The sequence below is a fragment of the Girardinichthys multiradiatus genome, chromosome 24, assembly GCF_021462225.1.
Source record: "Girardinichthys multiradiatus isolate DD_20200921_A chromosome 24, DD_fGirMul_XY1, whole genome shotgun sequence".
In the NCBI taxonomy this organism is placed as follows: Eukaryota; Metazoa; Chordata; class Actinopteri; order Cyprinodontiformes; family Goodeidae; genus Girardinichthys; species Girardinichthys multiradiatus.
This window is the reverse complement of record NC_061816.1, coordinates 20,957,432-20,980,953: the sequence shown is the minus strand read 5'-3', so window position 1 is coordinate 20,980,953 and position 23,522 is coordinate 20,957,432. Positions and strand designations below refer to the sequence as shown.

General features: G+C 41.3%; 1 protein-coding gene across 11 annotated transcripts in view; it reads left to right on the top strand.

Annotated features, from left to right (window-relative positions):
- Positions 1-23,522, top strand: part of LOC124861581 (protein unc-80 homolog) — a 62,415-nt gene that overhangs the window by 24,438 nt on the left and 14,455 nt on the right. For 5 of the 11 annotated variants that reach the window (XM_047355420.1, XM_047355427.1, XM_047355426.1 and 2 more), the window contains 33 exons: positions 929-1,035; positions 1,928-2,081; positions 4,453-4,625; positions 4,706-4,918; positions 5,001-5,136; positions 5,673-5,806; positions 5,888-6,065; positions 6,148-6,357; positions 6,845-6,942; positions 7,044-7,244; positions 7,316-7,423; positions 7,578-7,716; positions 7,884-8,065; positions 9,937-10,068; positions 11,108-11,294; positions 11,380-11,511; positions 11,825-11,968; positions 13,172-13,272; positions 13,692-13,778; positions 13,860-14,043; positions 14,128-14,222; positions 14,876-14,965; positions 16,473-16,574; positions 16,664-16,844; positions 16,933-17,198; positions 17,670-17,804; positions 17,893-18,031; positions 18,601-18,697; positions 18,782-18,952; positions 19,026-19,118; positions 19,200-19,418; positions 20,129-20,329; positions 20,881-21,004. In XM_047355420.1, coding sequence (XP_047211376.1) covers positions 929-1,035; positions 1,928-2,081; positions 4,453-4,625; positions 4,706-4,918; positions 5,001-5,136; positions 5,673-5,806; positions 5,888-6,065; positions 6,148-6,357; positions 6,845-6,942; positions 7,044-7,244; positions 7,316-7,423; positions 7,578-7,716; positions 7,884-8,065; positions 9,937-10,068; positions 11,108-11,294; positions 11,380-11,511; positions 11,825-11,968; positions 13,172-13,272; positions 13,692-13,778; positions 13,860-14,043; positions 14,128-14,222; positions 14,876-14,965; positions 16,473-16,574; positions 16,664-16,844; positions 16,933-17,198; positions 17,670-17,804; positions 17,893-18,031; positions 18,601-18,697; positions 18,782-18,952; positions 19,026-19,118; positions 19,200-19,418; positions 20,129-20,329; positions 20,881-21,004 — 4,913 coding nt within the window. Of the gene's footprint in view, positions 1-928; positions 1,036-1,927; positions 2,082-4,452; positions 4,626-4,705; positions 4,919-5,000; positions 5,137-5,672; positions 5,807-5,887; positions 6,066-6,147; positions 6,358-6,844; positions 6,943-7,043; positions 7,245-7,315; positions 7,424-7,577; positions 7,717-7,883; positions 8,066-9,936; positions 10,069-11,107; positions 11,295-11,379; positions 11,512-11,824; positions 11,969-13,171; positions 13,273-13,691; positions 13,779-13,859; positions 14,044-14,127; positions 14,223-14,875; positions 14,966-16,472; positions 16,575-16,663; positions 16,845-16,932; positions 17,199-17,669; positions 17,805-17,892; positions 18,032-18,600; positions 18,698-18,781; positions 18,953-19,025; positions 19,119-19,199; positions 19,419-20,128; positions 20,360-20,880; positions 21,005-23,522 lie in introns of all 11 variants that reach the window. The other 6 variants (XM_047355423.1, XM_047355422.1, XM_047355424.1 and 3 more) reach the window with 2 other exon arrangements.

Below are 23,522 nucleotides of genomic sequence, written 5' to 3'. Positions count from 1 at the left end.
GCACCGGTGCATTACTCTATACTACACACACACAGAGGACACTCTGGGGTCTAATTAAAAGGATTTTAAACCATAGGAATGGGATGACAGGAAGTTTTTAAACTGGAACCTTTTTAAAATCACACTGTACCATGGAACAGATAGACCTTGGTGTCATTAAAAAAAAGAAAATTTATGTCGTATCAAAGTAGACGATATATTATACAAATTAGTGGGCTTAAGGGTGAACCCTGCAGAGCACCACTGACAAGTTTGGCTAAAGTGAAGTTTTTAAAAATGTCCCAAATCTTGTAGTTTGCATCTTATGATCCCTTCATTTTCTGGTGTATTCAAAGGTTCTACCTCTATCAAGGAACCCTCAGCACATTTTCTTTCTATGACGGTTCATGATTTTTCACATTAAAATAAAACATTTACAAAATGTTTCTTTAAAGTCCTAATTATAAAACTCAGACTGGCCAAGATTAAAATATCCAGGTCACGCCTTATAAGTAAATGTTTTATGCTTTCAGAACAGTATTGTGTAAATTCCCTTTGGAAAAGAACTAGCTTAAATGAATTCATGTTTATAGTTCACAGCCTTAGTTCAAACTTCCATAATAAAGTATTCCATGTTGATTTGCCATAAATGAGCTTTTAGGTGAATTAAAGTCTCCTAAAATGTCAAATGGTTGTCTTTTATATCAATTGGTACTTTTAGAAACTTTATCTGGTACTTTATCTACTGCAAGATTCTAATCTGCAGTATTATTAAAGGAACTTCAGGTTGTGAATCATGGCTGTTGAAGTGTTTTTGTTTAGATGTGCGTTTCCTCTCTGTTTGACCCTGCATGCTTATTTGCATTCTAACTAAAAGTGTGTAATAAAGTCATAGTGTGATGTGTTTCTTTAAGTTTGTATCAGATGTTTACTTTCTTGATTTCTCCAGGCAACTGGCTGAAGCGATCTTCCCTGTCTGGACTCACCGATGGTGTGGAGGACCTGCTGGATATCAGCTCAGTGGACCGGCTCTCCTTCATACGTCAGAGCTCAAAAGTCAGCAGCTGTAACACAGCCTCCTTACTAGAACCTGGGCTTAAAAAGAACCTGTAACTATAGTTAGAATTAGTTGTAGAAACATTGGTCAAGGGTTTAAAAGTTAATGCTCACAAAGATAAAACCAAGGATTTTGATTCAATTCTGTTTATTTATATAGCACCAATTCACAACACGTCGCCTCAAGGCACTTTACAAAGTCATTTTAGTTTGATCATATAGATTCCAAGTTAAATACATACATTCCAGTTGCTTCTAGTTATCAAACAATGCATTCAAATTCATTGTATTGTTTGAGTTGGTTAAAACATTTTTTATCTAAGAAAACCCAGCAGATTGCATGAAGTCAGTGGCTTTCAGCAGTCACTCCTCCTGGATGAGCATGTAGAGACAGTGGACAGTTGCTTGCATTGACTTTGCAGCAATCCCTCATACTGAGCATGCAGGTAGCGACAGTGGAGAGGAAAAACTCCCTTTTTAACAGGAAGAAACCTCCAGCAGAACCAGAACCAGCCTCTGTGTCAACAGCCAGCTGCCATGACTGGCTGGGGGTTTGAGAGAACACAGAAGCACTAACCCAGGGGTACTCTCTAGGTGAAAGAAAGGTAAAACATTAAATGCAGAAGTAGCACCTTTTATAGGCTTCATCTAGAAGAGAAACACAGCTAAGCAGATAAACTGAGCCAGTTTTCAAGTCAAGAGTATGAAAGAGACACACTTAGTCATAGAAAAAGCACAGCCAATAGCTCCCATATCTAGAATAAAAACAGGGTTAAACACCAAATGACAGGGCCATGTGTATCATCTGATAAATGGAACATGACCAAGCAGAAGACCTAGACTGTAACTACACATTATAACACGTTTATGTTTTCTTGTTCATGTGTGTCAGGTGAAGTTCACAAGTGCTGTGAAGCTGTCTGAAGGGGGAGCTGTGGTGCCGGAGTACGGCAGGGACGAGGAGGAGAATTTTTTCAAGCGGCTCGGTAAATGGAGGTCTGGAAGGAGGAATCCATCCAAGCTTCACCACACAGAAGAGAAAGATGGTAGACCTCCCCTACATTGGGGTGTCCCACTCTCCATCGTGCTTTTGTCTCTTTCTTCGCTTTCTGTCTCCACCTGTTTTGTCTGAGTGGTGTCGTGTCTTGTCCTGTCTTTGCCAAGTCGTGGTGATCTGTTCTCCTTTTTTGCCAGATCTTCTGTCCACCATCCATCACTGGAGAGCTGCCAGCTGCTGAATGTAACCCTTTCAGCCCCATCAGCGTGTTTTGATCATATTTCTAAAAAGTCTTGCTTCAAAAAGTTTCCAGAAATGTATGAACAACAATGCACTGATGCCCTGGATACACCTGGGTGTAGATAGATACAGCAATTAGCAATTTAGATACTAATGACCTGAGGTCTGAGATTTGTCCTCTCTTAGTGTTTACATGTGGAGCCCATATGGTTTGGGAAGGGACTAAATTGAGATTTTCCATTCCATATTGGTTCCATAGTAATTCCTTACATAGTTTTGATGCAGGTCACCAATCTGGGAAATTGATATATAATCCATTTAGATCCTTTACATTTTGTATGAGTAGTATACATGTGATACACTGGACAAAATATGGCCTATTAGTGGGATATCTTGTACAATGTACCAAATGTTACCCATTTAATTTTGAAGTAAAAGTACACTTGGGAAAATCATCCACCAGAGTAGGAATGATAGACAAAACACTTTAAGGCAAGGTACAGTTGGGTATTGATGGATAGCACAATGTTAATGGCTTGAACTCTGGGATTTGTTACTAGCAAACGATTACATATGGAACAATTGGGCCCATTTGGTATGCTTCATGGTAATTTTTCAAATAGCTTTGATGTGGGTTAGCTGTGACTAGTTAGATGGACCAATCTGGGACAGATAGACAAGATATAACCCTAACCATTACTTAATTTTGATTGTGTCAGTACTGTATATTTTGTTTTTCTCATTGCTGGCAAACAACTTGATTCTTGTCTTGTGGCAGCAACTGGAATGGTTTGTTTACAGACAACCTTTACATATGGGGCTATACTGATTGGAAATAGGCTCTGAAATGGGTTCCCTATGCAAATATCCATAGGTTCTCTAATAGTCCATTACTTAATGGGCCCCGAAATCTATCTGGGTTCCATCTTTAAGTTCAAGTGTATGAGTACTATGGATCTTTCCAGGACAAATATGAGTTAAAGGTTAGTTATAATGCTTGCGGAAAAGGGGGACCCATCTGGGAAAAGATAGACAAACTCATTATGAAAAGATACATTTGGGTGTTGATGGATATCCTAGTTAGCTAGTTAAATTGTATAGGCCTGAGTTCAGGGCTTCATTACCAGCAAGAGTTCTGTATATGGAGACCATAAGGTTTGGAAATTGACTAAAATATGGGCCCTGTCTAAGGTGGTGTGCAGGTTTCATAATTGTTCCATGTTCATTTCTGATATAGATGTGATGTGGATCAGCTATGACCAGTAAATGGGACTTATCTAAGAAGGATGTATAAATCTCTTTTGGCCCTATCTTTAGGTTTTGTATAGGTACTGCAGAGGTACTACATAGGAGAAAAACATGCTTCATAAGTGGGAATATTTCCACCATTTTACTCAACATATTCTTATTGCAAGATTACACTGGGCATGAATGGGGCACAACTGGTGTTTAACAATTCTTAAAAAAGAACTGAACATCAGTTCACTAAGTATCAGTGCATTCAGTGTTTTTGACTTTTTGAAACTTTGTGTGCAAAACTGCAACATTCAGGCGTATCCAAAACTAACCCGATTCCTAAAATGATGATTTCTTCTATAAGTAGACATCTTTTAAAAGCTCAAATTAAACTTAAAATTTTTTTTTTTTTTTTTGTTTCTTGAATTCTCCAGTCCACTTTTTCCAAAGGATGTACATCATGTTCTTTAAACCTGGACATTGTTTCTAAATCTCATCTCTTGAAGACCATCTTTCTGCTGCCGAGCATATTTCCATGTCAGCTCAAGCATGGTGCTGTTCGTGCTCCCTCTGTCTCTTCTGTGGTGACGTTGTGGTGGTATTTTCCAGCGCCTAAGAAAAAACAGTATCGTCTGCATACAGCTTGATTTCTGTGGGGCTGCGCTCACACTTGTAATTTCAATTTGATTTACTGGATTTAAACATACATATATCGAATACATTAGCATCATTTGGCAAATATATGTTTCACCTAGAGCAGGAAAGGGAATAGAAAATTCAAGTGTTAGCTCAGTCTGTGGCTGTGTGTCATCTCTTGCTCATTTTTCATTCGATATTTGTTAAATGTATTGGAAGACCCTCGTTGCCTCATACAAAGTGAGTCAATCTTCATTGAAGTTTTTCTTTGAAAATAATCTTATGACCAGCTGCTTTTCGTTTTCCAGGACCTCATGGTTTTCAGGAGCGTTTAGCAGCCAGTCAGGAGGCCATGAAGAATAAGAATATGGTGAACCTGGGAGCGATCCGTCAGGGGATGAAGCGCTTCCAGTTTCTTCTTAACTGCTGCGAGCCGGGAACCATTCCTGATGCCTCGATCCTTGCTGCCGCTCTAGACTTGGTAGAGGTTACTCTCAAAATAGTTCAAACAAGCCAAACCTGATCCGTTTAATCACTTTTTAAATCCTTTTCTGTTGTTAGGAGGCTCCAGTTGTGGCCCGTGCTTCCCTTTTCCTGGAATGTGCCAGATTCGTCCACCGCTGTAACCGTGGGAACTGGCCAGAGTGGATGAAAGGCCACCATGTTAACATAACCAAAAAGGGCTTATCCAGGGGTCGGTCGCCGATAGTGGGCAACAAAAGAAACCAGAAGCTCCAGTGGAACGCGGCCAAACATTTTTGCCAGTGGGGGGATGTGAGTGAAACATACATGGGAAGGTCCAGGTGACAGTTGATAATGTGCCTTCATTAACTGTTGTTGTGTTTTACCTTCTCAGGCAATTGGCACCAGGCTCAGTGAGCTCTGTCATTCGGACAGCGAGAGTCCCGCGAACATTCTGGGCTACATTTACGATGAAGAGACCAAGCGGAGAATGAGAAAAGAAGACGAGGAGGAGGATTATTTGGAGGACAGTGAGTCACATCGCTATCTTTATAAACAGATCGAATGAAATTGAAGTTTTTGCTTAATATGTCACGGTACTACAACTTGAGACTGGGGCGGAGGTTCACCCAATTGTGAACATTGAGAAAATATCCATTGTTCATACATTTAAAGGAAGTAAATCTTTATGTGAATTCTTTGTACTTAAAATGTCTTAAGGTTAATTAAGTTTTAAAAAAATATTTTAACCAGTTGTTCTAAAAAGGTTGAGTTAGCGATTTGAGCTATTTTCAATTTGACCACCAGATAGCAGCAACTTTAAACGTTTTTCCATTGTTTTCTATATATACACATTTCCTCATAACCCCTTAGAATTTAGTACTCCCAAGGTCAAGAATTCAGGATTTAAATATTTCCAAAATTATCCTCTGATAAAGAGACTGTAGTTTAATATTTTCATTTTCAATAAATTGAACATGTTAGGTGGTCTATCTTATAATGCTTACTGTATATTTGCTGATCAACATTTAAAGGTAAAAGGGTTAATCATTTTTTGTATCTAAAGACACGGTGAATCCCACAAAATGCGGCTGCCCTTTTGCTCTGAAGATGGCCGCCTGTCAGCTGCTGTTGGAAATCACCACCTTCCTGCGAGAGACTTTCCCCTGCTTGCCTCGCCCTCGAACTGAGCCGCTCGTGGTCAGTCCCAAAATCTGTTAATGTTCAAAAGGAGAACATTGCTGTATTAATAACTCTGAGGCATTGAAATGTTCGCTATAGGACCTGGACAGCTGCCGTCTGCGTCTGGACCCTGAGCTCGGCCGCCATCGCTACGAGAGGAAGATCAGCTTCGCGGGCATCCTTGATGATGAAGACGGGCATGATTCTCTCAACAGCAGCAGCCACACTCTGAAGTCTGACACCACGGGAGATGAGAAAAAGACCCAGGAGGCTCAGGGTGAGACCATAGTGATTCTGTCTTTTCTCACCGCTTCCTTTTGATAGTAGGTAATCTCTCATTTACCTCTGTTGTTCCCCAGCACCTGTCAGGAAGATCCGCATTGGAGGCTCTCGGTTGCTTCAGATCAAAGGGGCCCGCAGTTTCCGTGTGAAGAAGGGTGGCTCCCTGTCTTCAATCCGCCGGGCGGGGAGCCTAAAGAGCACCAAGCTGTCCCGGCAGGACTCTGAGTCGGAGAACGAAGAAGGGCTGCTGTCACAAACGCAGAGCAGGGACACAGTCACTGACATCGGTGAGGTGGAGATGAAACACACAAGTCAAAGAAAAAACTGGAATTCTAACATAGGGATTTTCCTTGGACTGTACCCTTAAAAACCTTTAAGAATGTTTAGAGTTAAATTTGGTTAGAACCTAGAAGGAGAAAAACAGTTTAAGATGTGTCTTTCTCTAATATACACTGTAAAAATGAAATTTAAAGGGTGCCAAAAAGAGACTTTTTATTATGAACCGAATTATGGGTGGGTGTTGAATTTAACAAACTTTTATAATAAAATTTCAGTTAAATTTAACCTCAATAACCTAAATTAATGCATATTGAATGTTATTATTTCATAGAATTGAGCAACATTTTGAATGGATCCTGTCATTACATTCCCTATAAAGAATGTTTGTTTTTTAGAGTTTAATCAGTTTCCAAATCGTATCTGGTACTTTTAACGTTTTACAGTGTATATTGACATTTTCCCTAATTTTTTATGTCTTCATGTTTAATTTTGCAGGAAGTCCCTTCAGCACCAGTGAACCCAGCATTGAGCCTGAGGGTCAGAGCTCAGGAGGAACTGAAGACAACTACCACCGCAACATGTCCTGGCTCCATGTACGTCCATCATCCTGAGCTAAAGGTCGTACAGTTTGTCCTCCTTCACACATTCTGACTTCCTTCCTCTCTGCCGTCTCTATTTTTATATCTCTGTACAGATTATGATTCTGCTGTGCAACCAGCAGAGCTTCATCTGCACACATATAGAGTTCTGTCACCCGCGTTGCTACCAGCACCACGGCCGCTCCTGCGCCCGCCTCGTCCGCGCCATCAAGCTCGTTTACGGTGAGACGGTGGACGGCCTAAAAGAGGACAGCGCCTCTGGTAACATCGGAGGACGCCCAAAGAAGAACAAGGAGGTAAAAACAAGAACTACTAAGGTTTCAGGATGCCTGAATCAGAAGTTTCTAAAAGTGTCTTTCCCACTCAGTGTTCAGATAAATCCTGCCTGAGAACGCCGTCCATGAAGAGAAGACCAACCGACTCCAATGCAGAAGGGAAGAAGGACACAGGCATGCTCAAGTACATCCGCAACCAGGTCGGCTGGTTGGCTCGACCAATTAAATCTCAATTTAAGAATTATTTTAGGACAATTTATCCCAGTGGGCATACAATTGTTCAAGTTTGATATTTCAAGTTTTATTTTAAAAGCAGAAAAATTACCATGGATTGGTGAATTTGGTTTCTTTCAGGTAATGAGTTTGTCCCCAGCTCCTCTTTCGCTGCTGATCAAGGCTGCCCCCATCCTTACTGATGACATGTATGGAGATATCCAGCCTGCTGCCTGGGAGCTGCTGCTCAGCGTGGATGAACATATGGCGGCTGCAGCTGGTGAGTCAGGCTCTGCATCAGTGATCCTTTTAATTCATGCAAAACTAAGATTTTAGTTTAGCTTCTTTTGGTTAGCCATCATAATTAGGGAATATTTCTCCTATTATTAACATTTCTTCATCTATCCTTACCGGTTGCTCACCCTTACTTCTCTGAACCCCCTCCAGCTGCCATGTTCCTCCTTTGCGCTGTCAAGGTCCCCGATGCAGTGACCGAAATGATGATGACTGAGTTCCAGCACCAGGAGGCCTGTCAGCGCATTAACTCCATCCTAAAGTTCTACACACTGTGGCGTTTTCGCTACCAGGTGTGGCCTCGCATGGAGGAGGGAGCCCAGCAGATTTTCAAAGTATGTAACAGAAGTGGGGACAAAAAACTGTAGCTTTTTTGCCATTATTTCTGAAGCTAAGATGAAACCAACATGGAAAACTTGTGTACAGCCCATGATCCAGCAGCTTGTACAACCATATTACATTGATGTTCATAAACCAATCAATCTTAATAAAATCTATCAAAAATCTATGTAAAGCAGGGATTTGCTAAGTGTAGGGCAAGTAAGCAACCAAATTAATACAAACTCAATAACTGTTACAGAGGGGCATCCATGACAGCACCCCCTGTTTTTTTTGGGGGAGGGGGGGGATACTGTCATGATGCCACCCACAACAGGGGTGGCATCAATGTATCTAATGTGTTATCTAATGTGTTTTGAGGTAAAACAAAAACAGGTACAATGTCTTACAGAAGACATTCTGGGGGGGGTTGGTAGGATTCTTAAGGTTAAATTTAAACATTCTTTGGCTTGATCTAAACTATTCACTGCGATTTAACTCATATATTGCATATACAGGGGTTGGACATTGAAACTGAAACAGCTGTCATTTTAGTGTGGGAGGTTTCGTGGCTAAATTGGACCAGCCTGGTAGCCAGTCTTCATTGATTGCACATTGCACCAGTAAGAGCAGAGTGTGAAGGTTCAATTAGCAGGGTAAGAGCACAGTTTTGCTCAAAATATTGAATTGCACACAACATTATGGGTGACATATCAGAGTTCAAAAGAGGACAAATTGTTGGTGCACGTCTTGCTGGTGCATCTGTGACCAAGACAGCAAGTCTTTGTGATGTATCAAGAGCCACGGTATCCAGGGTAATGTCAGCATACCACCAAGAAGGACGAACCACATCCAACAGGATTAACTGTGGATGCAAGAGGAAGCTGTCTGAAAGGGATGTTCGGGTGCTAACCCGGATTGTATCCAAAAAACATAAAACCACGGCTGCCCAAATCACCGCAGAATTAAATGTGCACCTCAACTCTCTTGTTTCCACCAGAACTGTCCGTTGGGAGCTCCACAGGGTCAATATACACGGCCAGGCTGCTATAGCCAAACCTTTGGTCACTCATGCCAATGCCAAACGTCGGTTTCAATGGTGCAAGGAGCGCAAATCTTGGGCTGTGGACAATGTGAAACATGTATTGTTCTCTGATGAGTCCACCTTTACTGTTTTCCCCACATCCGGGAGAGTTACGGTGTGGAGAAGCCCCAAAGAAGCGTACCACCCAGACTGTTGCATGCCCAGAGTGAAGCATGGGGGTGGATCAGTGATGGTTTGGGCTGCCATATCATGGCATTCACTTGGCCCAATACTTGTGCTAGATGGACGCGTCACTGCCAAGGACTACCGAACCATTCTTGAGGACCATGTGCATCCAATGGTTCAAACATTGTATCCTGAAGGCGATGTCGTGTATCAGGATGACAATGCACCAATACACACAGCAAGACTGTTGAAAGATTGGTTTGATGAACATGAAAGTGAAGTTGAACATCTCTCATGGCCTGCACAGTCACCAGATCTAAATATTATTGAGCCACTTTGGGGTGTTTTGGAGGAGCGAGTCAGGAAACGTTTTCCTCCACCAGTATCACGTAGTGACCTGGCCACTATCCTGCAAGAAGAATGACTTAAAATCCCTCTGACCACTGTGCAGGACTTGTATGTGTCATTCCCAAGTTGAATTGACGCTGTATTGGCCGCAAAAGGAGGCCCTACACCATACTAATAAATGATTGTGGTCTAAAACCAGGTGTTTCAGTGTCATTGTCCAACCCCTGTATTTGGTTAGCAGCACTTGGCTGATTCTTAGTTTTAGGGTGTACTTAGTTTTTCACACACATAACCAGCCAATTTTACCATCTTCTGTGTTGTATCTGGCAGATCCCTCCGCCGAGCATCAACTTCACTCTGCCGTCTCCAATCCTGGGCATGCCTTGTGTCCCCATATTCGATCCCCCCTGGGTGCCGCAGACCACCGGCAGCGTGCAGGACCCAATAAATGAAGACCAGTCTGTACGCACAAATGGGTTACTTTTAATGTTTTACAGTAATTTACCAGACTCTCTTTTGATTCTGATGAAAACCAGAATCAAAAGAGACACACATTATATACTATAATTTTTACCTATGAACTGTCTTTGTTTTTAGTTCCCCACATTAATTCAATCAGTCCATACCATAGTAAGTTGGTATCTCTGTCCAAGTGTTTGCGCTGATGCATCTTGTTAACTCAGATCAACAAAAACATGAGGGTATAGTGGTCCAATCCTGTGCTGCATCTTTCATCATTGGAAAAGTCTTCAAGCACTTGCTTTGACTGCAAGAAACGTGAAAAATAACAGCATGCATCAGGCGTACAGACCTGTAGCTGTTGTGCTGTTCGTGCATGGTTCATCGACCGAGAATGGCTGAATGTTGATTGTATCATGTTGTTGAGAGGACTGTATTTAGATACACGTGAACACTTTGAGGGATACAATAACTTTCTCCCAGCATCAGCCTACAGACATGCCCTTATTAGAAATGCACCGATTTTGATTTTTTTAAAGCTTCGACTTGCCAGATTAGGAAAAAACTGAACTTGCAAATGCGCTTTGTGGTGGAAAACTAACACTGCACACCGCCCTGACCATCCCTGATGTTTTCTTGCTCTGATTTCACTTTTAAACTCCTCGCTGATATTAAAGATGGCTAACAGTTAGGCGTTTTACATAGTTATAACTTAAACCTGCTGTTGCTAGCTTAATATAACCATTTAGCTACTGTGATTTCAATGACTGAGGAAAATAAAAAAACGATTTTAAAGTTCAGAAGATTCCTCTGTCAAGCTGACTGATTGGTGCATCCCTAATATTTGTGTTAGCATTTGTCAGGAATGATCCAATTCATTACTTCAGCATTGCTGTTCAGGATGGTCCTCAGACCAGTGTACTGGAGGAAAGTTACTGTATAATCTTTTCTAGTCATTTAAAATGAGAACGCACTCCTCACAACAGCCCTGAACACATTCCTGAAGGACTTAAAAGTACTTCAGACCCTCTCTTTTGTTTAGAAATCCTTTTCTGCCCGGGCCGTGTCACGCTCCCACCAGCGAGCCGAGCACATTCTAAAGAACCTGCAGCAGGAGGAGGAGAAGCGGCGCCTAGGCCGCGAGGCCAGCATCATTACGGCTATCCCCGTGGCTCAGGAGGCCTGCTATGAGCCCACGTGCAGCCCTCCACCTGAGCAGGAGGAGGAAGGTGGGGCTAACAACACATAGGAAGCCAACTCTAATGGTGTCCCTGTTGTCTGACAGCGTGTTGTTTTTAACATTGATCCCGCTAGCAGAAGAAGTGGTAAACCTGGCATCCCGCCGTCTGTCCGTCAGCCCGTCTTGTGCCTCCAGTAACTCCCACAGGAACTACTCGTTCCGCCGTGGCTCGGTCTGGTCCGTCCGCTCAATGGCCAGTGCAGAAGGTATAAAAATTGAATGTTTTTTTTTTTTATTCAACAGGGTTCTTTCCTTGTTTGTTTCCTCTCTTACTTTCTTTCCTCCTTGTCATTTTATTCTTTCCTTGGGTTAATTATATTTTCCCCCTTTTCTTCCTTGCTTGTCTCCTTCCTTCCAGTCTTTCCTTGTATCCTTATTTTTGGCCTTCCTTTGTAGTTTCTTTTCACCTTCTCTGGTGTTTGCAGGTTTGATTTATAAATTCTGCCACTGTTAAAACATCTGCAATAAACTCACAGTGAACTTTAGTTTGCTAAACTTCACTGGTTTGTGTTTTTAAAGATGAAGAAAACACAACAGATCACACTCCTACTCACCACATGGTTCAGCCGCCTCAAGCGGTCTTCCCAGCATGCATCTGTGCTGCAGTCTTACCAATAGTCCACCTCATGGAAGACGGAGAAGTCAGAGAGGATGGCGTGGCTGGTAGGTCCATAAGACAGTATATTAAATATCATTTAATATTTTGTCCACAGTATTGTACTTTACAATACAAACTATAGTGATGTAATGTCAGAGGTGCCCATAAGGGCCAGTTCTTACCCAGGCCTCGATTATTAGATTTAGACAGAATATACATTTTTAACAATCACTTGGTATTTCATATTTTTGATTATCAAATGTCATTAAATGTAAAATCAACCTGAAAAACAAACGGGAGACAAGCATTTAACCTAGCTAACAAATAGATTTGGGGCCCACCTGGATAGGAAATGGTTTTAAAAAAGGGCCCCAGATGTGTGTGTCTGTGGGTTCCAGAATGACCATGTTAATTGTCCATACAGAGGTGATGCAAAATGCTTCTTGGTAAAAAAGAAAAAAAAAAATGGGACCCATGTGGTTTCTAAATGTGTGCAGATTTTTTCACCCAGTTTTAGCTATATGAGACCCAGTCAGTGCCTATATTGGGTGACTGGCTTTGCTTTAACAGATTGCATTTGGCCAAGTGTGTCCTTTTATAAGAAGTCCATCGTGAGCCCAAGCCCACTTAGTACAGATCCAGCCTGAGCAAAATGCATATGGGGCCCATATCCAAGAGTTGGATGAGACCATTAATGTAAATGAGAATAAGAACAACATGAGAACAACCCGGTTCAACAAGTCAGAACACACCTCTGTAGATACTCAGTTGAGACCAAATTCAGACAATCCATTTGGAGGAATATTTCAAAAATCTAATTTGCTGTTAAGAGCAGCAAAGAGAGTGGATGCCCTTCTAGCTTCACGCAGCCTTCTGGCTAACACATCCAGGGTGGAAAGAGTGCATGTATTCAACCAGCTTTTAGAACAATGCATACTTTTATGGTTTAGACATCTTGAAAGGGCCACAACTCTAAATGTTATTGGCTTATATTATATATTAAAACAGCTATTACAATCTATGCTGCTTATTTAGGTTAATGCTGAAGATATTTGGACCGGGATACAGAATACCTCCTACACAAACTCTGCTTAGTGACCGCAGGCAAGAATGCCTGTTTGATTTATTGTTTTCCCAATACAAAATTACTGTAATGCACAGCTTTATCACAGAAAACTCAATATAAAAAAAAAAAATAGAATTGTCGGTTCGTCTTTGAATACTTGACTGTTGATTTTCTCTTACCATTTCCTGTTATGTTTCTTTAGTGAGTGCTGTTGCCCAGCAGATCCTGTGGAACTGCCTAATTGAAGATCCCGCTCTGGTTCTCCGACACTTCCTGGAAAAACTCACTGTGAGCAACAGACAGGTGGGAGAGCTTTTTTAAAACTTATGATAAGGCATCGCCTGATATGAATTTCTGACAGTAAAGAACAAAAATACAATGTTTTCATGACATAAAAGTAGCAAAAAACTACAATGTGGGAACCTCAAAAGTTGATGTTGGTCCAATTAATTAGCTGAATTATAAATTCAGGGCATTTCCTTTCTGATAATTATGTTACACAGCTCACTGACTGATACATCCCACTATATATCACCAGAAAACACAACTATATCATTCAAATGATCGAGCATCTCATTCAAAGAAAGTTAAACTCCAGAAATCGTATGATGTGGTTCTGAAAAATGACAGTTTTAAAAATGAATCTTAGAATCAAGAGGGTTTTTTTCTTGATTAATGGGTAAAATGTACGTTTTACAAGCTGAAGTTGTGTTTTACTCCAGGATGAGCTGATCTACATGTTGAGGAAGCTGCTGCTAAACATCGGGGATCTGCCCGCTCAGACCTCTCATATCCTCTTTAACTACCTGGTGAAACATACGATAATATCCATACTCTTGAGTTCTTTTTATGTCAAAATAATTATTCCTGAACCATACTTCTGTTTCCAGGTGGGGCTGATCATGTACTTTGTGCGCACTCCTTGCGAGTGGGGAATGGACGCTATCTCGGCCACGCTGACCTTCCTGTGGGAGGTGGTCGGCTACGTGGAGGGGCTCTTCTTTAAAGACTTGAAGCAGACCATGAAGAAGGAGCAGTGTGAGGTCAAACTGCTCGTCACTGCGTCAATGCCAGGTCAGCATGCTAACATTAGGTCACATTAATGATCCAAGCAACATCTCCTTTAAGATAATGTCTTCTGTACTGGGGTCACTTCAGGAACTAAAACACTTGTGGTGCATGGCCAGAATGAGTGTGACATCCCTACTCAGCTGCCTGTCCATGAAGACACCCAGTTTGACGCTCTACTGAAGGTAAAGACCGAACATGTTATGTTTCCATGGACGTTTGATGCTCACAATGGAATCAGGCAAAGGTACATTCTTATTGGATGGTTTGCAGTCAAGAAACTAGGCTTTTTACTTGTCTAAGCTTGTGGTGCTGGTACAGCCTGCCATGAAGAGGTCTCCAAAGGCTGAAATGGTTGTACAATGTATCTCTTGGAGCTGTACTAAGGGTCAAGACTATTTCATTTCTATGTATCCTTTTCTGTTTTTAGAATTTAGAACATTTCTTACAGCAGACAATGAGTAGATCATAGAAAATAATGTGGAATCATTGGCTGCCAAAGCGTGCATGAATCATCTCCCTGGTGAGACTCATCATTACAAAACCTCTCAAGTCGACACAAAATGGCATAAATTACAAAAATTACATAATGACGACAGGGCAAAATGACCACCATCCATGTTGAAGGAGTTCTTTCAACTTAGTTTCTTCCATATCGGTGAGATTTGGCCATGTGTACCCTCTAAACTTTAACCTGAACCCTTAATGTGATCAAATGCCTGCCTTCTTTGAGAATGGGTGTAGATAACTTTGCTGAATAAACGATTCACCAGTGAAATAGCGTAAAGCAGAGTGACCAAAAAATTATTCTTTGTGTTATTTATCTTCTTCTGACCAGGAGTGCCTTGAATTTTTCAACATTCCTGAAGCCAGATCAGCTCACTACTTCCTAATGGACAAAAGATGGAACCTCATCCACTACAACAAGGTAGAACTTAGATGAATTTTTGTATTCCTGGTCTTGAAAGTGAATGAAATGTGACAAATTTTACAGTTTTTGTACTTTTCAGATGTTTTTGACCTCTTGATCTTGGTAACGTTGATCTGTAGCAGTTTTGAAAAAGTAATTCCTCGTTCACGACAGATGTTCAACATTGAATAATAAGGAAAAAGGAGAGAATGAAAGTGAGGAAAGTCCTCCAGACTCTTCGATATGTTCCCTATTTTTACCATAGATATCAATGTCATCTGCAAACATCATAATTTGTGTTAGCTTTGATTACAGGAACCAACATTGGCAGTATCTGGAGCTGTTAATGCCATGATTATGGATTCAGTTTATTTTATTTAAATAGATTCATGACATCATCTTCTAAACGCAGTTTATGGTACATACGGGTTCAATTCATATCCAGCTAGATAGACTCTCGTGTACTTAAAATCTATTCAACTTAAATTACCTAGTACACTTTTTGTTATGTTTTGAGGAAAACATGATAATTAGATCTGATTGCTCTTTATAAAATGGTGATTCCACATTTTTAGGAAGAGTTGGCCAGCCCTAATGTGTTATCTTAACCCAGTTAACTGGGATACCCCCAGTATGTCAGTGGCACCTATTTGGTGCATGCCACTGAATGCAACACCATGACAACATCCACCATTCTCAGCAAAGTGCATTCACGAGAAATAGATTTTACACCTCTGAATACTCGTGTTATGTAAAACGAATTCTAAAGAAAAACACAGACATTTCAAAGACCCACATCATGAAGATTACATTTACGGAGAGTACCAGCATACATGGCTCAAAAGGGCCTCTTTTAGAGAGAGCCACAACGGACGATACATTAGGAGAGCTGAACTGGAACGAGACACAGGTGGCAGGCTAGTGGAAACAGCTGAGGCAGAGCCATAAGGACAGAGATAACTGAGGGAATGTAATGAGGGAGAATGGGTAGACAAAAAATGAACAAGTGCAGAAAACATAGACATTGTACACAAATGTAGACACCACAATTGCTCCTCAATAATCTGGGAAGGGTTATAAGATCATTCCCAACCAATTTAGAATTTATCTTTCTATAGAGAGAGATGATAATTATTAGTGGAAAACATTTAAGACAGCTGTCAAGCTTCCCAGGAGTGGACATCCCAGGAAATTCACCCAAAGGACTAGACTGTGCAGACAAAATACCCAGAGAAAATGCTAAAAAGCTAAAAGCACCATTTCAGATTCTACTAGGGAGGCGACTGACAATCAGTCTGCAAGGAGTAATCATCAAGCGACTAATAATCAGACAGAAAACTACATGTAGTTATAGTTGCTAAAGGGAGTTCTACAAGCTGCTAAATAAGGTGTTCTTACTTTTTCCTATGATGGTATTTAAAACTACCACTGATGCACTACAATTACGGTTAATACTGAAGTAGAGAAGTTTCTGGTTTTCTTTGAATTTTTTAGCTTTTTCAAAGTCTGCTTTTTCGTTTCTCAGACTTATGTTAGAGACATCTACCCTTTCCGAAGGTCAGTTTCTCCTCAGCTCAACCTAGTCCACATGCTGCCTGAGAAAGGACAAGAGCTGATCCAGAAACAGGTAACAGGCTTCAGATTTGAAACTCCTTTAATGACAAAAGTTTATCCTAAAATTATTTTTTTTAAAACATCTTTAATCCACCTGCTCAGGTGTTCACCCGTAAACTGGAGGAAGTTGGTCGGGTCCTCTTCCTGATATCTCTCACCCAACACATGCCAGCGGTGCACAAGCAGTCCCACGTCTCCCTGCTGCAGGAAGACCTGCTTCGACTTCCCTCCTTCCCTCGAACTGCCATTGATGCAGAGTTCTCCCTCTTCAATGAGCCACAAGGTGAGTGAGGCACTGGTTCTATCATCATGCAGATAAACAACAGACATTATTACGGGGGACATCACCACCATATCCCCCGGTTCTCCAGGCAAGGAGTTGTTCGGTTTGGACACCCTCCACAAGGTGCTGTGGATCAAGCTGCTGGAGGAAATGTTTCTGGGCATGCCCAGCGAGTACCCCTGGGGGGACGAAATGATGCTGTTTCTCAATGTCTTCAACGGAGCGCTGCTGCTTCACCCGGAGGACAGCTCCCTCCTAAGGCAGTACACTGCCACTGCCATCAACACGGCCGTCCACTTCAACCACCTCTTTTCCCTGAGTGGATACCAGTGGATCCTGCCCACTATGATGCAGGTATGAAAACCACACAATGCGAATATCGGTCTTGACTTGATTTTCAAAGCAGTGCCCAGATGAGGGACCTCGGCACTTGCAAGGCTAGAAAATTTGCAATCTTAAGTCCAGACGCTGTCTGTCTCTGGCTCACTCCTCGAAAGCTTTTCAAAATGTTTTATTTGGAAGAAAACCTGTTAAAGGCAGAAAACGAACGGGGCGGAGATTCACAGTCCAGCAGGACCTTGACATTGGACATCCAGAGCTATAGCTGAATGGTTTAGATCAAAGCATATTTGTGTATTAGAATGATCCATCGATTGTCTTCCAATACCCTTTATATAAATATTATCTGCTAACATTCCAGATTTTGAGATCTCACAACTTTACAACCGTATGTTCAGTTAGGGAGCTTGAGAGCTCTACCTGTTCATGAGCCAGGGTGATGGTATACAAAATGAATGGTTTGTCCTTTTTGTGCTGCTGGTACAGGTGTATGCAGACTATGAAAGCAACCCTTTGCTACGACAGGGCATTGAGTTTTGCTGCCGCCAGTTCTACATCCTCCACAGAAAGCCCTTCATCCTCCAGCTGTTTGCAAGTGTCGCTCCACTGCTGGAATTCACTGTAAGTCTTTCATAGACCACCAAGACCTTAAAATAAGTTTTCAGCCTGTGATTTCTGCAACCTTTAATGTTCTGTACTGATCTCCTAGACGAGTACCAGCACCGGTTTATCAAAAGGAGTGTCGGCTCAGTGTCTGTTCGACCTGCTGGTGTCTTTGGAAGGAGAAACCCAGGACGCTCTGGATGCTCTGGAGCTGGTCAAGGCAGAGAAACCTCTTCGCTCTCTTGGTAACCTCTCACACTTTGACACATGGAACAGTTTTCATTGACTTAAGACCAAAAACTCCAACTGATGCCGGGTTTAATCAGTGTTAAAAGTATTACTCTTTCAACCTTGCATCAAATGAGCCATAAACCAGCATGGTTACTACAATCTGGATAGTGAAAGTCTGAAACTTGATTTTGGTATTTTCCAGGTCTGGATAATTAGGTAAAAAGAGAATAAGAATATTTTTGTATGTTAAATTCCCTCAGTGCTGTCTTCCCTCCTGTCCTTCCTTTATCTTCCTTCTGTCCTTCCTCCTTTTATTCCCTTTTCCCTCCTTTCTTTTTTGTGTCATTTCCTTCCTTTTTTTCCTTTTATTCTATGGGAACTTCCATCCATCCATCCTATGCTTGTTCATTATTTAAGGCCTTCCCACCGGAGGAATATGTGAATTCAACATTTGTTAAATGAACATAAAGGAAAGACCAGTCTAATAAAACCTGTTCCCTTTACAGGAAAACTGTTAGGACCCTGGGCAGACCTTACCAACATACCTTTGCTTTTCACTGAAGCTTTTCTTTTCCCCTCACAGACTTCTGCTACGGTAATGAAGACTTAGCCTTCTCCATCAGTGAGGCCATCAAGTTGTGTGTAACTGTTGTCGCCTACGCGCCTGAGTCCTTCAGGAGGTAAGGACGAACCCTCCAAACTTTCTGTTTTGTTCCTAACTTTTATTCCACAGCAAGCAGGTCCTGATGAAGATCTCTTTTTAGCCTTCAGATGCTGATGGTGCTGGAAGCTTTGGTTCCCTGCTTCCTTCAGAAGCTTAAGAGCAACACGGCCACAATGGAGTCCGCGTCTGCCGCCAGGGACGAGATAGCAGCCATTGCCGCAATGGCCACATCCCTCCAGGCTCTTCTCTACAGCTCTGAGGCCCTCACCAGGTTTGGTTTCCAGCAGTAAATAGTCCTGGTTGTTTTTGTCTTTGCTTTCAATGCTTGATATATCCATCTACAGACCAATGACCGCCCCACAGATGTCCCGCTGCGATCAGGGCCATAAGGGAGGCACTGCAGCCAACCATGCTATGTCCGGAGGCGTCAACACCAGGTGAGAGTGGATATTGTATTCCTGAAAGAATTCCCACAAAGCCAAGAGACAAAAAAACTACATAAAGGTCTGTGTTCACAGGGACAATCTCCACCTACTGGAGGAGGGTCAAGGCATGCCGAGGGAAGAGCTGGACGAGCGCCTCGCCAGGGAGGAGTTCCGCCGGCCGCGGGAGTCCCTGTTAAACATCTGCACAGAGTTTTATAAACACTGCGGACCTCGACTCAAGATCCTGCAGAACATCGCTGGAGAGCCACGGGTCACTGCACTGGAGCTACTGGACATCAAATCCCACATGAGGTAGAAATACTTCCACTGCTGAGCAAACAAGTGTTCTAACTTCTAGAACACACTTTTTATTTAAAACCCGTAATCTTAGTTTGTGTGAGAACATTGGAAAAAACACAGCATCATGAAGACAAAGGAACACCCAACAAAAGACTTGGTGGATGATCACCTTCCAACAGGATAATGACCCTGTTGGAAGGTGAACTTTCTGGACTTTGACTAGGCCATTTTAATATAATATGCTTTGATCTGAACCATTCCACTGAAGCTCTGGCTGTTTAGGGTCAATTTTTCTGCTGGACCCTGAAACTCTGTTCCATTCTTTTTCAGCCTCTTAACAGGCTTTCTTCCAGGACTTCCAAATGCTGAGGAAAATCATCCCCACAGGATGATGCTGCCACCTCCATGGATCACCGTGGGGGTGGGCACTGGTGGTTTTCTAACACATAACATGTTAAAAATGGAATTCCTGGGTTTTTTTCAGCAACGGCTCTCTTTTCTCACGGACTTCATGAAATTATAAAAATTAGGAAACTTCTGAATGTAATTGGATTTTATCAGGGATATCAGAGTAAAGGGGCCTAACAACATGGCAAACAGCTAAAAGATATGTCCATCTCACTTCAAAATTATGTTTTCATTTTCCTTCCACTTCACAGTTCTGAGCTACTCTCCTCCAACTGGTTTTGCAAAGTCGACTTTTTTTCGGCTTTTTCCCTCAGGTTGGCAGAAATCGCCCACGCCCTGCTCAAGCTGGCGCCCTACGACACCCTGACCATGGAAAGCCGAGGCCTGCGGCGCTACATCATGGAGATGCTGCCCATCACCGACTGGTCATCTGAAGCCGTGCGCCCCGCCCTTATCCTCATCCTCAAAAGGCTGGACCGAATGTTCAACAAGATCCACAAGATGCCCACGCTCAGGTGCGCTCGCCCACAGGCACTGTGCACAAGGTCTGTTGAACATATGACTCCTTTTTCTGTTGTCGCTGTATCGTGCTGTGGCGGTGGTGCCGTGGTGTGTGCAGTAGATAGACGGCTTCTCTGCGCTGTCGTCCATCGAGCTGTCCTTGTGGGTGCTGTACCGTAAGTGGCTGCTTCTGGTGTGTTTCTGTGCAGGCTGAGTGTGAGGCGTTCAGGTGTGTAATGACTTGTGGACTAACAGTGGACCAGTGGCAGTGTTCCTTCTTAGCATAGGGGTATTCACTTTGTGAAGATAACAGATTTTAATTCACTGCTGCCACTGTTGATGAGCTTTGCTACATTTGATGTCACTGTCAACCCATTTCGTTTTTTAACAAAATTAACTAAAATAGAATTTGTAGAAAGTAATTAATACATTGATAAGTGATAAAATGCTTTGTTTTACAACTTTCATCGGAGATTTAGGAATAAGACATTTTAAACTTGTTTGTTCTGTGGCTTTCTTGCGCTCGTTAATTTTTTTGGTCATGTGGAACTCCGTGGTTTTCCAGGAGACAAGTGGAATGGGAGGCGGCCAGCAATCTGATTGAAGGAATCTGTCTGACTCTGCAGCGCCAGCCAATCATCTCCTTCCTCCCACACCTTCGCTCACTGATTAACGTCTGCGTGAACCTGGTATGAAAGTGGAACGGGCCACAAACCTATTATTCTGGACTTTTTCTTTGTCCTGTTTTTGCTTCAGTTGTAAAACAGTCACAAGAAAATAATGTCAAAGGAGTGGCTACAAAGGTCTTGATAACAAAGAAAAACATAAACACAGACAATAAAACTAACAGATTTGAATGATTTTTCTATATTCTACTAGAGCAGGGATCGGCAACCTCTACAACCCCAAGTGCTATTTTTGGCTTCGGTCCAGCTAAAGAAAAATAGTTTAGAGATACAAAGACAGAAAGACTCTTAAGAAATAAAATGGCTTGTTCTTATAATACTTGCTATAGGAAATGTTTTTTTTTTTTTTAGATTTTTAAATTAAACAATTTTATTTTTGTTTATAGGCTTAATACATTTTCTCCAATGGGACATTCAAAGTTTATGGAAAAAAGCACATAGTTTGCAACATATTGACATAGGAATATTCTTTACACTATCACTGTCAAATTTTCAAGCGTTGCATGAAAACACCTAGAAAAAAATGGCTAAAGTTAAGATTGGCTTAATCAATTCTTTTGCATTTTTGGCCATTATTGAGGTATGTAGGTATTTTAGTTATTTCAGTTATTTAGAGCCACAGTGGAGGGTCTAAAGTGCCACGTGCGTCCCAGGAGCCGCAGGTTGCAGACCCCGGTTCTAGAGGAATAGTCCTGAATTTTAATAGATTGATGCTTGACTATTGGTTAAAAACCAAATAAAATATGTTGTACTTCTGTCAACCTGTCTATGTCAAAGTAGCTGAAATAGGGAGAAATTAAATTGTAATTTAAAATTAATCATAAATATGGGTGTAACAGTCGTTTTTTTTTTAAACACGCTATCACAGTAGAGAAGTCACTTGCATACAATATTAAAATAGGTAGATTAAGCTACTATCTGAAGCACTCCACGCCAAACTAATACAAGAATGACTCACAGGAGGCTGAAGATCCACTTGCTTGTTTTAAATTAGTAGTGCTCAAAGTAGTTTGGGGTTTCCCGTGACAGAATGGCAGTGTATATATGGTCAAATAATATCAGGTAAAGCAAACAGTATGTCTATTTATTCGATAAATGTTGATACTGGGTGTGGTACTAATCACTAGATTCTTAACAAACGCCACTTAGTGTTTCAATACTTTCAATACATCTGATCCATTTGGTTATTATAAGCATAATTTGTTTTGTTTTGTTTCATTTTCATAACAAGGACAGTACCTGTCAGTGTTGGTCTTTACAAGTCAGTTTTATTATCTACTATAAAGCCTCAGAAATTATTGATGGTAAACTTCTATCATTTTAATTCTACCAAAAAATATTTTAATTTTACCTTAGATAAAATTATAGAATGGATTTTTCACATTAAGACAGGGGTCTGTTTCTGAAACCACACATCACTTGTTTTTCTGTCGTAATGTTTTCACGTAACACACATCATCACATGAAATTAAATTGCAGATCTTTGATATATGATTAATGTAAATAAAAAATAACAATGGTCCAATAAAATACGTCCTTGATGAACACCACAAGATAATTTGGTTGTATAATGGGGTTTTCACTATATCCAAAGAAAGCCGGAGTAAGAGGTGGCAAATTGTGGTTCTCAAAGGCCGACCTCCTAAATGTTTTACATGCTGGCCTTCTTCAACACAACTGAACCTGTCGAGGTAGGAAATATTCACTGGCCGTCCTTTAATTATTTCGTCACTCATTACCTCTCATTGACTCTTTTATTTGGCACCCCAAAGGACAATCCTCAGTCAGAGATCAGTTGTTCGTTTCCAGAAGTTTATTAAAACCAATCTGAATTCAGAGAGGGAGACATCACACTTACACTGCTACCTGGAAACCTCTGTGTGTTGTCTGACTGGGGCTGCGTTCCATTCCATTTTATACCCCACCATTGCTGTGCTGCACCTTTTTTCAGTTACATAAACAATCATTTTATCTGTGGATGTCTCCCCAACAACAGCATCAAAGAAACAGAGATACATTTCATCATTTAATTAAAGAATTGTTTTGCACACGTCTTCTGGGTGGAATTGTTATCAGAAGTTTTGGTCAGCACAGAGAGGAGTGGCACACCGCCCCACAGACACTCCTGGCTCCTCATGGTACAGACAGAAAACACCTGCAAGCCTTAACCTTTAATAATAACCACTCATTATGTTATGATATTAGAGGCTAATGTTAAGGTTTTTTTCTAACTATCAAAAGCATAACTAAAACTCCTCATTAAAATCAATCTATAAACAACAGAGTCCCAAATATATCTTAGTCTTAGCTACTAATAATAATGCATTTATATTTCCACAAACCCAACTGGTGAGAGCACACTGATATTTATATTGTCATTTTAAATGAATACCATGAAAAAGGTGCAACCTTTTTGTTATTTAGTAATAAAAATATTGTGAGTGACATCTAAAAAAATATGTGCTCCCTCTTGTTTATATCTATGTAACCATTTTAAAGAAACACCATAAAAATAAAAAGG